Here is a 15951-nt window from a genome sequence, read left to right as displayed (position 1 = left end):
CCCTGTCTCGAAAGAAACAAACAAATGATACAAATAAATACACCATAGAAACAGTACAAAGGGTTTTTTTTTCTCCCCACTAGAGAGGGAGTCTTGCTCTGTCACCCAGGCTGTAGTGCAGTGGAAAATACAAAAATTAGCTGGGCGTGGTGGCACGCACCTGTAATCACAGCTACTCAGGAGGCTGAGGCAGGAGAATTGCTTGAACCCGGCAGGCGGAGGCTGCTGCAGTGAACCGAGATCTCGCTACTGCACTCCAGCCTGCGTGACAGAGCGAGACTCCGTGTCAAAAACAAAAATAAAAATGCACACCACCATGCCTGGCTAATTTTTGTACTTTAGTAGAGTTGGGGTTTCATCACATTGCCCAGGCTGGTCTTTTTTTTTTTTTTTTTTAATGAGACGGAGTTTCGCTCTTGTTACCCAGGCTGGAGTGCAATGGCGCTATCTGGGCTCACCGCAACCTCCGCCTCCTGGGTTCAGGCAGTTCTCCTACCTCAGCCTCCTGGGTAGCTGGGATTACAGGCATGCGCCACCATGCCCGGCTAATTTTTTGTATTTTTAGTAGAGACGGGGTTTCACCATGTTGACCAGGATGGTCTCGATCTCTTGACCTCGTGATCCACCCGCCTCGGCCTCCCAAAGTGCTGGGATTACAGGCGTGAGCCACCGCGCCCGGCCGGCTGGTCTTGAACTCCTGAGTTCAAGTGATCCACCTGCCTTGGCCTCCCAAAGTGCTGGGATTATAGATATGAGCCGCTATGCCTAGCCTGTCTATGATTTTTTTTTTTTTTTTTTTTTTTTTGAGACGGAGTATCACTTTGTCGCCAGGCCGGAGTGCAGTGATTTGAGCTCAGCTCACCACAACCTCCACTTCCTGGGTTCAAGCAATTCTCTTTCCTCAACCTCTCAAGCAGCTGGGACCACAGGCATGTGCCACCATGCCCAGCTAATTTTTGCATTTTTAGTAGAGACAGGGTTTCACCATGTTGGCCAGGATGGTCTCAGTATCTTGACCTTGTGATCCGCCTGCCTCGGCCTCCCAAAATGCTGGAATTACAGATAAACCACCATGCCCAGCCACCTGTCTATGATTTTAAATGAGGAAAACAGTTCTTAGCCCATCCAAAACTCCAACCAGTCTTCCAAATACCACTAAAACAAAACATTTAACATTACACCAACAGTTTGCAGAATAAAACCTGATTTTTTTAAATGCCTATAAATTAGTGGATACGTTCGTGTGTCATAAAAAAACAAAATTAGACTACGTATGTTGATTCAATTTTCTTTCGCCACAACAAATGCATATTGTAATCGAACAGTGAAATAATGTTGAATGGGTGCGGTGGCTCAAGCCTGTAATCCCAGCACTTTGGGAGACCGAGGTAGATGGATAACCTGAGTTCGGGAGCTCAAGACTAGCCTGGCCAACATGGTGAAACTCTATCTCTACTAAAAATACAAAATCAGCTGGATGTGGTGGCATGCCTATAATCCTAGCTACTCAGAGGATGAAGGAGGAGAATCACTTGAACCTGGGAAGCGGAGGTTGCAGTGAGCCGAGATTGCACCACTGCACTCCAGCCCAGGCAACAAAGTGAGACTCCATCTTACAACAAACAAGAAAAAAGATGTCAAGAGGCGTGATGCTCAGCCCCAAAGGAAAAGTAAAAAAGAAAACAAAAAGCTCCATGATGGTTGCAAATAACACTTAACAATATAAAATGAGGCACAACTTTATTCATTTATTTATTTTTAGACGGAGTCTTGCTCTGTTGCCCAGGCTGGAGTGCAGTGGCATGATCTCAGCTCACTGCAGCCTCTGCCTCCCGGGTTCAGGAGATTCTCTGGCTGAGTAGCTGGGATTACAGGCATGCACTACCATGACCAGCTAAGTTTTGTATTTTTAGTAGAGACAGGGTTTCACCATGTTGGCCAGGATGGTTTTGAGCTCTTGACCTCAGGTGATCCACCTGCCTCAGCCTCCCAAAGTGCTGGGATTTCAGGTGTGAACCACTGCGTCTGGCTGCAATGAAGCAAAACTTTAAATCTCACAGGAGAACTTCTGCCATACTCAGTTGAAATAGTCAAAGCCTACCCAGAATCAAGGGAGGGGGCATAGCCCCCACCTCTTGTGGAAGAATCATAAGAATTTGTGGCCCTTAAAAAAAATTGGTTTTATTGTGGGAAAATTCGTATAATATTTACCATCTTCACTGCTTTAAGGTGCACAGCTCAGTGGTATGTGGCCATTTTAAAAAATCACATGAAGTTTTTAAAAAGCAAGATGTGTGAAGTAGTGTGTATAAATATACACAATCTATTTGTAGATCTTTCAGTCTTCAAATGTGAAACACTTATAGCAGCCACCTACTCCCAAGTGCCTCAGTTAATGTCTTATCAAAACATAAAGTGTTTTTCTCACTGATCACACATTGAAGTATTAGTCCCAGAAGAGGTATAAAAAGGTTTGCTGTTATTTAAAAAAAAAAAAAAAAAAAGCCGGGCACGGTGGCTCAAGCCTGTAATCCTAGCACTTCGGGAGGCTGAGGTGGGTGGATCACCTGAGGTCAGGAGTTCAAGACCAGCCTGGGCATCATGGTGAAACCCCATCTTATTAAAAAAAAAAAAAAAAAGTTTGCTATGTATAATCTGCATATTTTGGAGTTAGTTTTGAAACAATGGCTCCAAGTCTCCAGCAAAATTACCAATCTACAAGAAGACAGTTTAAGTGCCTAGTTTTGTTAAATAGTGAATCTATTAGAAATCAATTGATGGCTGGACGAGGTGGCTCACACCTGTAATCCCAGCACTTTGGGAGGCTGAGGTGGGTGGATCACTTGAGGTCAGGAGTTCAAGACGACCAGCCTAGCCTGGCCAACATGGTGAAACCCTGTCTCTCCTAAAAATACAAAAACTGGCTGGGTGTGGTGGCATATGCCTGTAATCCCAGCTACTAAGGAGGCTGAGGCAGGAGAATTGCTTGAACCCAGGAGGTGGAGGTTGCAGTAAGCCAAGATTGCACAACTGCACTTCAGCCTGGGCAACAACCGGGTGCAGTGGCTCATGCCTGTAATCCCAGCACTTTGGGAGGCCGAGGCGGGTGGATCACGAGGTCGGAAGATCAAGACCATCCTGGCCAACATGGTGAAACCCCATCTTTAAAAACAAAACAAAAAAACAGTTGATTGTCAAGTCAATCAGGAAGAACCTGAGTACCCACTAGGTGCATAGCACTATTCTAGGTTCTTTGGAGAATACTAGTAGAACACACAGTCTATGCAATTGCAATAAGAGGAATGAAAATGCATATAGGGGTAAGTGCCAAGTCCCTGGTGTGGTAGGCCAGTGATTCTCAAACTTTTCTGCATGTTAGAATCTTTGCTACACATTCAGATGACCTGGGGATTTTTTTTTTTTGAGACAGAGTCTGACTCTTGTTTCCCAGGCTGGAGTGCAATGGTGCTATCTTGGCTCACTGCAACCTCTGCCTCCCGGGTTAAAGTGATTCTCTTGTCTCTTACCAGGTATCTGGGATTATAGGCACTTGCCACTACGCTCAGCTAATTTTTGCATTTTTAGTAGAGATGGGGTTTCATAATGTTGGTCAGGCTGGTCGTGAACTCCTGACCTCAGGTGATCCACTCGCCTTGGTCTCCCAAAGTTTTGGGATTATAGGTGTGAGTAACCACACCTGGCCCACTTGGGGATATTTTTAAGATCCCAACGCCCAGATCACGCCCATATCAGTTATGTAAGACTCTGGGGTCTTAGAGTTGGGTTTTAGTAACTTTTTCCAGACTTACCAGGTAATTTATACAAATCACTTGGGGAGCTTTCTTAAATTTCAGATTTGGATTCACAGATCTGGGCTGGGGTTCCAATTCTGCAATTCTTTTATTTTTTGTTTTTAATTCCTTTCTTTTTTTCTTTTTTTTTTTAAATTAATTAATTATTTATTTGTTTTTAATTCTTTTATTTTTTTAAACAGGATCTGGCAGTGTTGCTCAGACTGGAGTGCATTACAGGCCTCCCATGTAGCTGGACCTAGAGGCCCATCCCCAGCCACCGGGTGATACGAACCCTGCTCATTCACTGATCACACTTTTAGAGTAACAGGGATCTAGACTAGGGGTTGGCAAATTATGGCCCATGGTGACCAAATCATAATTTTCACCTTCTTATAGGTAGAACTCTTGAACTCTTGACCTTGAACTCTTGAGCTCATGTAATCCACCCACCTTGCCCTCCCAGAGTGCCGGGATTATAGGCGTGAGTAGTTTCAATAGAGACTGATGCGGTTTGGCTATGTGTCTGCACCCAAATCTCACGTTGAATTGTAATCCCTAGTGTTGGGGCAGGGACCTGGTGGGAGGTGATTGGATCATGTGGGCGGTTTTCCCTTTGCTGTTCTCATGATAGTGAGTTTTCATGAGGTCTTGTTGCTTAAAAGTATGTATACTTCCCTGCTCTCTCCTTCTCCACCATGTGAAGAGGGGATTTGCTTCTCTTTGCCTCTGCCACGATTGTAAGTTTCCTGAGGTCTCCCAGTCATGCTTCCTGTTTAGCCTGCTGAACTGTGAGTCCATTAAACCTCTTTTCTTCGTAAACTTCCCAGTCTCAGGTAGGTCTTTATAGCAGTGTGAGAATGGACTAATACAGAGACCATGCAGCTGGCAAAGCTGAAGTATTTCCTTGTCTGGCTCTTTACAGGAAAAGTTGCCTTCTCTTGGTCTAGAGAAGCACTATCCAATAGAAGTGTCATGCAAGCACATATGACGCTTTACATTTTCTAGTAGACACATTATGCTTTAAGGGTTAATTCTTAAAGCATAATGGAATTATGGAATTAACTTGAGCTGTTTTGCTGAAGTTTTTGCAAGGCACCGCTTCTGGTCAAGGCATGAAACACAGTGATTAAGGAAACACAGAGATTATAGTGCTGCTTGTAGCCAGGGGTTTGAAGTGTTTGGGGGTGGTTTGTACCAGCCTGTCAGTGTTATTTATAACAATTAAATTGATCATTTGCTCCTGGTCTTGCTGAGAACAACTCCACCAAGAGGGTCCTGCTGTTGAGGCTGTCTGTGGCAGGAATACACCCACGTGACAAGCAAAGTATGAAAAAACCTGAGATGCCATATTGGACCCTGATTCCAAAATGCTCTATACACATATCCCTGGTGCTCTGGGTGGGGGGATAGTGTGTCCAACCACAGCCCCTAGAAAAGGGAGGATTGTGGGAGCCTGCACCTGGTTCTCCAGAACCTTTGCTGTGAAATACCCATTGGCCCAGCCACATGTTCTTAATTTAATGCTATTGCTATATTGAATCCTTTTCTTGTAATAAACGAGGTTGGTTAGAATTGTCATTTTGGGTACTGTGACTTTTAGCCATTGAACCCTGTTGAAACTGCCACTGTTAATGCACATATGAAAAGCAAAAAAAATGAAATTAATTTTAATTACGTGTGTGTGTGTGTGTGTGTGTGTGTGTGTGTGTGTGTGTATAATTGTTTTCCTCTGGTCCTTGATCCAGGATATTTTAATGATATATTTTACTTACCCCAGTAGCATATCCAAAATATATTGACATGTAATCAATATAAGAAATTAATAGATATTTTACACTTTTTTTCACACTTATTCTTCAAACTCCAGTGAGTGACTTAAATTTACAACATATCAGGCCAGGTATGGTGACTCATGCCTGTAATCCCAGCACTTTGGGAGGCCAAGGTGGAAAGATCGCTTGAGCCAGGAGTTCAAAACCAGCCTGGGCAATATCATGAGACCCCGTCTCAACAAAAAAGACAAAAATTAGCTGGGTGTGCTCGTGCATGTCTGTGATCCCAGCAACTTGGGAGCCTGAAGCAGGAGGATTGCTTAAGCCTAGGAGGTTGAGGCTGCAGTGAGCTGTGATCATGCCACTGCTTCCAGCCTGGGTGACAGAGTGAGACCCAGTCTCAATAAATAAACGGTTTATCGAGATCAGAGTGAGATGAAAAGAGAAAGAAAATAAGTAAATAAACAGTTTGGGCTAGCGACATTTCAAGTACCTAATGGCTATATGTGGCTACTGGCCACTGTATTATTGGCCAGTGCGGTGGAGACCAGGATGACCCATAGTTGTACATCCACTTTCCCTTCTTGGGCCCATCGCTTCCCTTCCTGGGGCATTGTTAATCCCAGTGTTCTTTAAACATGCAGTGTCCCAGTCAACCACAGATCTCTATCAATCAACTGGAATTGTGTGTCAGATGAAACTGGTTTACCTTCCTGGTGTAGACAGCTTCACAATAAGTCAGGGAAGTGCAAAATCAGATTTGACTCTATTGGTCAATGGATTTTCTCTGGAGGATGTGGCTGGAACATTCTAAAAGGGAGAAGAACAAGAAAAGGCGCAAAGCTGGAACTGTGGGGCCGGGTGAGAGGAGGGAGAAAAGCACGTTGGCACCTTGACACCATAAACAGGTGATATTTTTAGGCAGGGAGATAACAGAGTGAACTTGATGTTTTAGGAAGATGAACTTGACAGCTGCGGGTAGGATGAATTGGCTACAAGGATTGGAGGCACTCCCAGATGAAGAACTATTTAAATTCCCCAGGAAAAGTTACATGCATTTATTTCTACTGTTTTTTGGTGCTTATCGCCCATCATTCCTCCTTCTTGAGATTGAAGTGTAAAGAGCTGTTTTGAGCCCTGGTTTGTTGATTACTCAATCTACTCATTAATCACCAGAAATTTGTCCATGCTTCTAGTTGTTCCATTTCCTTTAGGGGATAATAACTTTGTGTTATGAATGGCACCTTTATCAAATTAAGAGAAAATGAGAAAGCAGCTTTGTGATAACAACTTTGAGACCAACTAAAAGAAAATAATTGACTGGGCATGGTGGCTCATGCCTATAATCCCAACACTTTGGGAGGCTGGAGCAGGCAGATCACCTGAGGTCAGGTATTTGAGATCAGCCTGGCCAACATGGTGAAACCCACCTCTACTAAAAATACAAAAATTAGCCGGGCGTGGTGGTGTGCACCTGTAATCCCAGCTATTCAGGAGGCTGAGGCAGGAGAATTACTTGAACATGGGAGGCGGAGGTTGCATTAAGCCAAGATGGTGCCACTGCACTTCAGCCTAGGTGACAGAATGAGACTTCATCTCAAAAAGAAAAAAAACCATAAATACATAAAAAGAAAATAACTATTTGTTTAAATATAAATATCGGTGAAATATTTTTCCCTTTTAAAAAGTAATGCAGTGTAAGGTATGTGTGAGTTATGTAACAATTAAGGATTTGTTGCTGTTGTTTGTTTTGTTTTGAGATGGAACCTCACTCATGTCACCCAGGCTGGATTGCAATGGTGCAATCTCAGCTCACTACAACTTCTACCTTCCCAGTTCAAGTGATTCTCCTGCCTCAGCCTCCCAAGTAGCTGGGATTACAGGTGCCCACCACCACACCTGGCTAATTTTTGCATTTTTAGTAGAGACAGGGTTTCACCATATTGGCCAGGCTGGTCTTCAACTCCTGACCTCAGGTGATCCACCCACCTCAGCCTCCCAAAGTGCTAAGATTACAGGTGTGAGCCGCTGCAAGCCACCACACCTGGCCTGTTTTGTTTTTAGGAGATAGGGCCTTGCTTTTTCACCCAGGCTAGAGTGCAGTGGAACCATCATAGCTCACTGCAGGCTCCACCTCCCAGGCTCAAATGATCCTCCCACCTCAGCCTCCCAAGTGCAGTGGCTCATGCCTGTAATCCCAACACTTTGCGGGGGCCAAGTCAGAAGGATCACTTGATCCCAGGAGTTAAAGACCAGCCTAGGCAACATCGAGAGACCCCGTCTCCACAAAAAAATTTAGAAATTAGCCAAGTGTGGTGGCATGTGCCAGTAATCCTCGCTACTGAAGAGAGGTGAGAGGATCACTTGAGCCCAGGAGTTCAAAGACTGTGCCACTGCACTCCAGCCTGGGTTACAATGCAAGACCCTGTCTAAAAAACAAAACCCAGTATTTGGGATGATGAAAATGTTCTGGTACTACAATGGAAGTAGTGGTTGACTACAGAACATTGCAGATGGACTAAAGAGTCCATTAAACTGCCAATGAATTGTTCATTTTAAAACAGTTAATTTATGTGAATTTCACCTCAATTGAAAACAAAAGTAATGCAGGACTTCCGCTTTGGGGATGGAATAGACATTTTTTTTTCTATTCCTTTTGCTAAGTTCAATTGTAAACCCTGGACATAAGAAGACTGAAAGGGGGAGACAAGGGAGACCAGCCAGGGACCTCAGGACCTGGGATACGACACTGGTGTGTTCCCTGGATTTTCTTCTGGCCTCACACATCCCAGACATGGAGCTCAAGAAGCCAGCAACCCAGAAACAGCAATGGACACAAAAATTCCCCCAATAAAAACTTCTCCCTCTAGCCAAAGGAGCAGGAGAGAGTCAGCCTAGCAGATAGTAACTGCTCTGCTCCAGCCAAGCACCACAGAAAACACAGTGGGCACCTGTATTAGTCATGGTTCTCTAGAGGGACAGAACTAATGGGAAAGATGTATATATAAAGGGGGGTTTACTAAGGAGTATTAACTCACAATCACAAGGTGAGGTCCCACAATAGGCAGCCGTCTGCAAGCCAAGGAGCAAGGAAGCCAGTCGGAGTCCCAAAACCTCAAAGTAGGGAAGCCCTCAGTGCAACCTTCAGTCTGGTTGAAAATCCAAGAGTCCCAAAGCTGAGGAACTTGGAGGCTGATGTTCGAGGCCAGGAAGCATCCAGCATGGGACAAAGATGGAGGTCAGAAGACTCAACCAGTCTAGTCTTTCCACGTTGTCTGCTTTTTTCCTGGCAGCTGATGGTGTGGTGCCCACCCAGATTGAGCCCACCAACTCAATCTCCTGGCTGGGCATGGTGGCTGAAGCCTGTAATCCTCACACTTTGGGAGGCCGAGGTGGGCGGATCACGAAGTCAGGAGATTGAGTCCAGCCTGGCTAACATGGTGAAACCCCATCTCTACCAAAAGTACAAAAACTAGCTGGGCATGGTGGTGGGCGCCTGTAATCCCAGCTACTCCGGAGGCTGAGGCAGGAGAATCGCTTGAACAAGGGAGTCAGAGGTTGCAGTGAGTCGAGATCGTGCCATTGCACTCCAGCCTGGTGACAGAGCGAGATTCCGTCTCAAAAAAAAAAAAAGTTAATCTCCTTTGGCAACACCCTTACAGACACACCCAGGAACAATACTTTGCATCCTTCAGTCTAATCAAGTTGACACTTAGTATTAACCATCACAGCACCCCTATGCCAGTAAAGGGGGAGGGGAAGCCTGGACTTCCACACTTGTTTGACTGCACCAGGTGCCCCAGCCTCCCCTCCCAGCTGCAGTCGAATCAGCAGAGGCACAGCAGGCAGCCAGAGCTTCCACCTCCACCCCGCATAAAACTCCTTAAACTGTAACTTAAAATGAGTGACTGTCACAGTGTGTGTATTATATGGCAACAAGCTGTTGAAAAAAACTAATGCATAGGTGAAGTTACCTGGAAGGTTACACAAGAACCTTCTGTCATTGTCGCTGGGAAGGGGTCAGATTTGATTCGAGAGAGAAACTTTTTGTCCAGTATGTGGTTCCCACAGTTGATAGTTTTTGTCGGGAATTTTAAAAACTATTTGTAAAAATACTTTATGTTGTAAGAAAAACACGTTCATGACATATGTTTAAACAGAAGTTTTAAAATGAGCTGGGCGTGGTGGCAGGCGCCTGTAATCTCAGTTACTTGGGAGGCTGAGGCAGGAGTACTGCTTGAGCCCAGGAATTGGACACCAGCCTGGGAAATATAGCGAGATCCTGTCTCTACAAAAATTAAAAATTATTAAAAGAAAATAAAAGGAATCTGGGGAGAAAAAAACTTAGCCAGGCATGGTGGTGTGCATCTGTAGTTAGGAGGCTGAGATGGGAGGATCGCTTAAGCCGAGGAGTTCAAAGTTATAGTGAGCTATGATTGAGCCACTGCACTCCAGCCTGGATAACAGAGAGACCCTGTCACACACAAAAAAGTATGAGCCAGGTGCAGTAGCCCACAGCTGTAATCCCAGCTCTTTGAGAGTGAAAATGGAGAATTGCTTGAGCCCAGGAGTTCAAGACCAGTCTGGGCAACATGGTGAGAGCCTGTCTTTACAAATTTAGCTGGATGTTGTAGTGGTGCGCACCTGTAGTCCCAGCTACTTGGGAGGCTGAGGTGGGAGGATTGCTTGAGCCTAGGAGGTCAAGGCTTCGGTGAGCTGTGATCATGCCACTCTACTCCATCTGGGACCGCAGAGACCCTCCCCAAATAAAAAAAGATATATATGGAAAATACAAATACTCAGGGTTTGATCAGTTCCTCTGGCAGATTGCATTTGGTTTCTTATTTCTATGCATCACTTTTTTTCATGATTTTATAGAGTCATGATCCTACTGCATATAAAATTTTGTAATTTATGTTCTTTTATCTGCCACTATAAACTTTTAAAAATATTATTTTTAATGATCATGTTTTATTTCATTGACAGCAGTAAAAAGACCACAGGCTTGCGAGCCGTGCAAGCTTAGGTTCTAATTCTGCCTCTTTTTGTGAGTTTATGAGAGACTGAATTTTGTAATCTCCCTGAGTCCCTTTTCTTATCCACAAAATGCGGATAATAATGCCTTCTGTGGTTCCTGTGAGAATCAGATAAGATGATAGATGTAGGACAATCCCTAGCCCTTTGCAAATCCTCAAAACTCTTAGGTCAGCCCTTGGAACTGTTCTGCACACTTAGACTGTGCTAATATTTTTCACTCAGGTTTTTCCGTATTTGGCGTAATTCCCTTAAGATACAGTCCCAGGAACAGATTTGCCGGATCCAAGGGAATGAAGGAAACATTTTAAAGCCTCCAGTTGCAAATTGCCAAACTGTATGCATTTCAAAAGGTCTTCCTCAAAAATCTCCATTCCCATCACAGTGGAGTCACATCCACTTTACCATGTCCTCCCAGCACAAAGAAGGCTTACTGCTGAAACCATGTTGCTCATCTGATAGGTTAAAATGGCATCTCACTATTCACATTGGTGTTTCTTTAATATTTGTGTGAGTGAACTTTAAGAGAACCAGTTAGAAGGCTGCAGTCACAAATGGAGGCTGGAATTGTCCTGGGCATTAAGTGTGCAAGGCCCGGAAGGGATCAGGTGGTGGCACTAGAATGTAACAGATGTGATGGACCGTGACTCTGGAGCTAAGCTAAGAAGGAATGTTTCGCAATGCCCACGTTGGTTTCTTGTCAGAAAAAAGTTCTGATACATAAATGGTTAGCTTTCAACATGTTGGAGAAGTCACTTTTTTGGACCATAACTGTATTTGAACTTGTTTTATTATTTATTTAGAGACAGTGTCTCAATCTGTTGCCCAGGCTGGAATACAGTGGCGCGATCTCAGGTCACTGCAACCTCTGCCTCCCAGGTTCAAACAATTCTGCCTCAGCCTCCTGAGTAGCTGGGATTACAGGCGCCTGCCACCACAACCTGCTGGGTTTTTTTGTTTTTTTTTTTTGTGAGACAGAGTCTTACTCTGTTGCCCAGGCTGGAGTGCAGTGGCTTAATCTCAGTTCACTGCAACCTCCACCTCCGGGTTTCAAGTGATTCTCCTGCCTTAGCCTCCCAAGTAGCTGGGACTATAGGCATGTGCCACCACACTTGGCTAAATTTTGTGTATTATTAGTAGAGACGGGGTTTTACCATGTTGGCCAGACTGGTCTTGAACTCCTGACCTCAGGTGATCCACCTGCCTCAGCCTCCCAAATTGCTGGGATTACAGGCATGAGTCACCATGCCTGGCCTAAATTTGTTTTAAAGTAAGATTAAATATACAATTAGCCAGGATTGAAGCCAGAATTGGGGTCAGGAGTGGTGGCTCATGTTTATAATCCCAGAGCTTGAGGAGGCTGAAGTGGGAGGGTTGCTGGAGCCTAGGAGGTGGAGACTAGTGAGCAATGATCACACCACTGCACTCCAGCCTGGGCAGCAGAGCGAGACCCTGTCTCTAAAAGAAAAAAGAACAAAAAAACAGCCAAGATCCTTCTTGTCATTGTGATATTTATTATATTTCTATTAGCTGTGATTGTGATGATCATTATTTTTATTCTACCCTTGTCTCCATACAATTTTCCATTTTCCATACTGTTGCCTAAGTATATTCTTTTTTTGTTTTTGAGATGGAGTTTAGCTCTTGTTCCCCAGGCTGGAGTGCAATGATGTGATCTCAGCTCACCACAAACTCCACTCCCAGGTTCAAGCGATTCTCCTGCCTCATCCTCCTGAGTAGCTGGGATTACAGGCATATGCCACCATGCCCGCTAATTTTGTATTTTTTTTAAGTAGAGATGGGGTTTCTCCATGTTGGTCAAGCTGATCTTGAACTCCCAACCTCAGGTGATCCTCCCACCTCGGCCTCCCAAAGTGCTGGGAATACAGGCGTGAGCCACCTTCCCCAGCAATATATTCTTTTTTTTGAACATGTACATGGGAAACAGTATATTCGTAAAATATAAGCCAGATCTTGTCATTGGCTGGCCTCAAACTTCTCACTGGCTTCTTGTTTCACTTAGCATAAAACCCAACTCGCAGAAAACACTTGCCCTTCTGTTCAGATTAGAAACCAGGGTCCTCTCCAGAAAATGGATGATAAAAGGGCCCTCCTTTGGGCAGATCTAATATAAAAAGACACCCCCTTGGGGAACGTCAAAGTTTTTTAAAAGCACTGGATTTAAAAGCTGGATTTTGTTTATGGCTCAGTGCTGCCTGCCTGTCCACACCATGGCTTATAAGGTCGGTAAGATTTAGTCCCTGCCTGCTTTTCCAGCCTCAACACCTGCCACCCCTGTCATCTCTCAGAGCAGCCTTCTGTCTAACCTACCCCAACCAGCCCAGCTAGTTGCCACCGGACGTCCCCAGTCTCTTGCTGTGACATCACTCTATTCACCGTCTTCCCGCTGTCGTCCGGGGTTGTCTTTGTTGATTTGTTTATTGACTAGCTCACTAGAATATTGGCTGGGCGCAATGGCTTATATCTGTAATCCCAGCACTTTGGGAGGCCAAGGCAGGCAGATCACCTGAGGTCAGGAGTTCAAGACCAGTCTGGCCAACACGGTGAAACCCCGTTTCTTCTAAAAACACAAAAATCGGCTGGGCATGGTGGCTCATGCCTGTAATCCCAGCACTTTGGGAGGCCGAGGTGAGTGGATCACCTGAGGTCAGGAGATCGAGACCAACCTGGTCAATGTGGTGAAACCCTGTCTCTACTAAAGTCCAAAAAATTATCTGGGCGTGGTAGCAGTTGCCTGTAGTCCCAGCTACTCCTGAAACTGAGGCAATAGAATCACTTGAACCCAGGAGGTGGAGGTTGCAGTAAGCCGAGATCGTGCCATTGCACTGTAGCCTGAATGACAGAGCAATACTCCAACTCAACAAAAGGGACCTTACCATGGTGTTCATATCCCCCAACCCCAGAACAGTTCCTGGCATGTGGCAGACTCTTAAGTAATCATGAAATTAATGAATTTCAGCTATACGTTTTCAGGGTAAAATCCCTTGGATGTTTCATGATCACGTGAACAAATGACAGCGCCTCATTACACATTAGAAAAATGGGGAAAGTTAGCAGCCACTTAATACATGAAGACACTCTATTTAATTTTCAAGACTCAAGGACCTCCTTCCACCATCTCTTGCCTGGAATGAAGCGGCCAAATTCTTTTTCTCTGTTTAGAGGAGAGAATTAATTAGTGGGGTGTTCTCATTTCACTTTGTAGTGATGGAAAACCTGGCTCAATGAGACAAAAGATATTCAAGATTCTTTCTGCTATTTCTCCTAGGGCCCAGAGATTTGGAATACATTATCTATGCTTATATAAACACACTGGATCCCTCCCTTGGGTAGTTTTTAAGTTATTTTTAAGTAAAAGAATGAGACTGAATAATTTTGTTGATTGTTTCTATCCAGATGGGGGTAGCCATTTAAGTATAAAGATGTGCTTAGAGTAACTAATAGCTTCTTTTTTATGCAATACTGGTGTCCCAGGAAGAACAGACCAGTGACCCCAACTTTTTTTTTTTTTTTGCATGCTCCTCAGTGGAAACTTTTGAGCACAAAATCCCAATATCTTTCCATGTATATTACTTTGGTAGAAAATTTTTTTTTTTTTTGAGACAGTTTTGCTCTTTCACCCACACTGGAGTGCAGTGGCGTGATCTCGGCTCACTGAAACCTCTGTCCCCACCCCTCTGGGTTCAATCGATTCTCCTGCCTCATCCTCCATAGTAACTGGGATTATAGGCAGCTGCCATCACACCCAGCAAATTTTTTGTAAATTTAATAGAGATGGGCTTTTGCCATGTTGGCCAGGCTGGTCTTGAACTCCTGACCTCAGATGATCCACCCACCTCAGCCTCCCAAACTGCTGGAATTACAGGTGCAAGCCACCGTACCCAGCCCAAAAATATTAAAAAGAAAAAGGTAGAATTTCTGGTGTTTTCTCCCTGAACCCAGTCGATTGATCTGTGCACACTACTTGGAAAGCTACTGGGAGAGACAACTTTATCTTACAATACTCTTAATATTGAGGTGTAATTTGCATGCAATAAAGCACACATATACATGTATCTCTTTTTTTTTTAAGAGTCTTGCTCTGTCACACAGGCTGGAGTGCAGTGGTACCATCATAGCTCACTGCAGCCTCAAATGGTTGGGTGCAAACTTCTAGACTCAAGCAATCCTCCTGTAGCAGCTAGGACTCCAGGTATGCACTACCATACCTGGCTAATTTTAATTTTCTTTTTTTTTTTTTAGAGATGAGGTCTCACTACATTGCCCAGGCCAGTCTCGAACTCCTGGCCTCAAACAATTCTTCTGCTGATGCCCCCTTATATGCTGGGATTATAGGTGTAAGCCACTGTACTCAGCCACACAAATCTTAAGTATGAAGTTGGGTTACTTTTTTTTTTTTTTTTAAAGAGTCTTACTCCGTCACCCAGGCTGGAGTGCAGTGGCGTGATCTTGGCTCACTGCAACCTCCACCTCCCGGTTTTAAGCGATTCTCCAGCCTCAGCCTCCCTAGTAGCTGGGACTACAGGCACGTGACACCACACTTGGCTAATTTTTGTATTTTTAGTAAAGATGAGGTTTCGCCATGTTGGCCAGGTTGGTCTTGAACTCCTGACCTCAGGTAATCCACCTGCCTTGGCTTCCCAAAGTGCTGGAATTACAGGCATGAGCCTACGTGCCTGGCCTGAACTGACTTTTCTTGATAAGTCTTAAAAAAAAAACAGCTTTCTTAAGATATAGATCATATACCATACAATTCACTCATTTAAAGTCTGCAGTTCAGGTCAGGCAATGTGGCTCACACCTGTAATCCCAGCATTTTGGGAAGCTGAGGCAGGTGGATTACCTGAAATCAAGAGTTTGAAACCAGTCTGGCCAACATGGTGAAACCCTATCTGTACTAAAAATACAAAAATTAGCTGGCTATGGTGGCACACATCTGTAGTCCCAGGTACTCAGGAGGCTGAGGCAGGAGAATCGCTTGAACTTGGGAGGCAGAGGTTGCAGTAAGCTGAGATCGTGCCACTGCACTCCAGCTTGGGCAACAGAGTGAGACTCTGTCTCAAAAAAAAAAAAAAAAAATTAACTGGTGTGGTGGCACACGCTTCACACGCTTTTTTTTTTTTTTTTTTGGAGTTGGAGTCTTACTCTGTTGCCCAGGCTGGAGTGTAATGGTGTGACTCGGTTCACTGCAACCTCCACTTCCTGGGTTCAAGCAATTCTGCCTCAGCCTCCAAAGTACCTGGGATTACAGGTGCACACTACCACACCCAGCTAATTTTTGTATTTTTAGTAAGTATGAGGTTTCATCATGTTGGCCAGGGTGGTCTTGA

General features: G+C 44.5%; 1 protein-coding gene across 3 annotated transcripts in view; it reads left to right on the top strand.

Annotated features, from left to right (window-relative positions):
* The window catches only part of KNTC1 (kinetochore associated 1), a 102982-nt gene extending 98623 nt beyond the window's left edge, over nt 1-4359 (top strand). For all 3 annotated transcript variants that reach the window (XM_021669930.2, XM_012447185.3, XM_012447183.3), the window contains one exon: nt 3995-4359. In XM_021669930.2, the coding sequence (XP_021525605.2) occupies nt 3995-4054 (60 nt within the window). In that variant the 3' untranslated portion in view covers nt 4055-4359. The remainder of the gene's footprint in view (nt 1-3994) is intronic.
* The last annotated feature ends 11592 nt before the right edge of the window (nt 4360-15951 follow it).

This window comes from Aotus nancymaae, unplaced genomic scaffold, assembly GCF_030222135.1.
Source record: "Aotus nancymaae isolate 86718 unplaced genomic scaffold, 86718_ANA_hifiasm-v0.15.2.pri h1tg000021l, whole genome shotgun sequence".
Classification (NCBI taxonomy): Eukaryota; Metazoa; Chordata; class Mammalia; order Primates; family Aotidae; genus Aotus; species Aotus nancymaae.
Note: the sequence above shows the minus strand (reverse complement) of the source record. Positions and strands in the feature narration are given on the sequence as shown.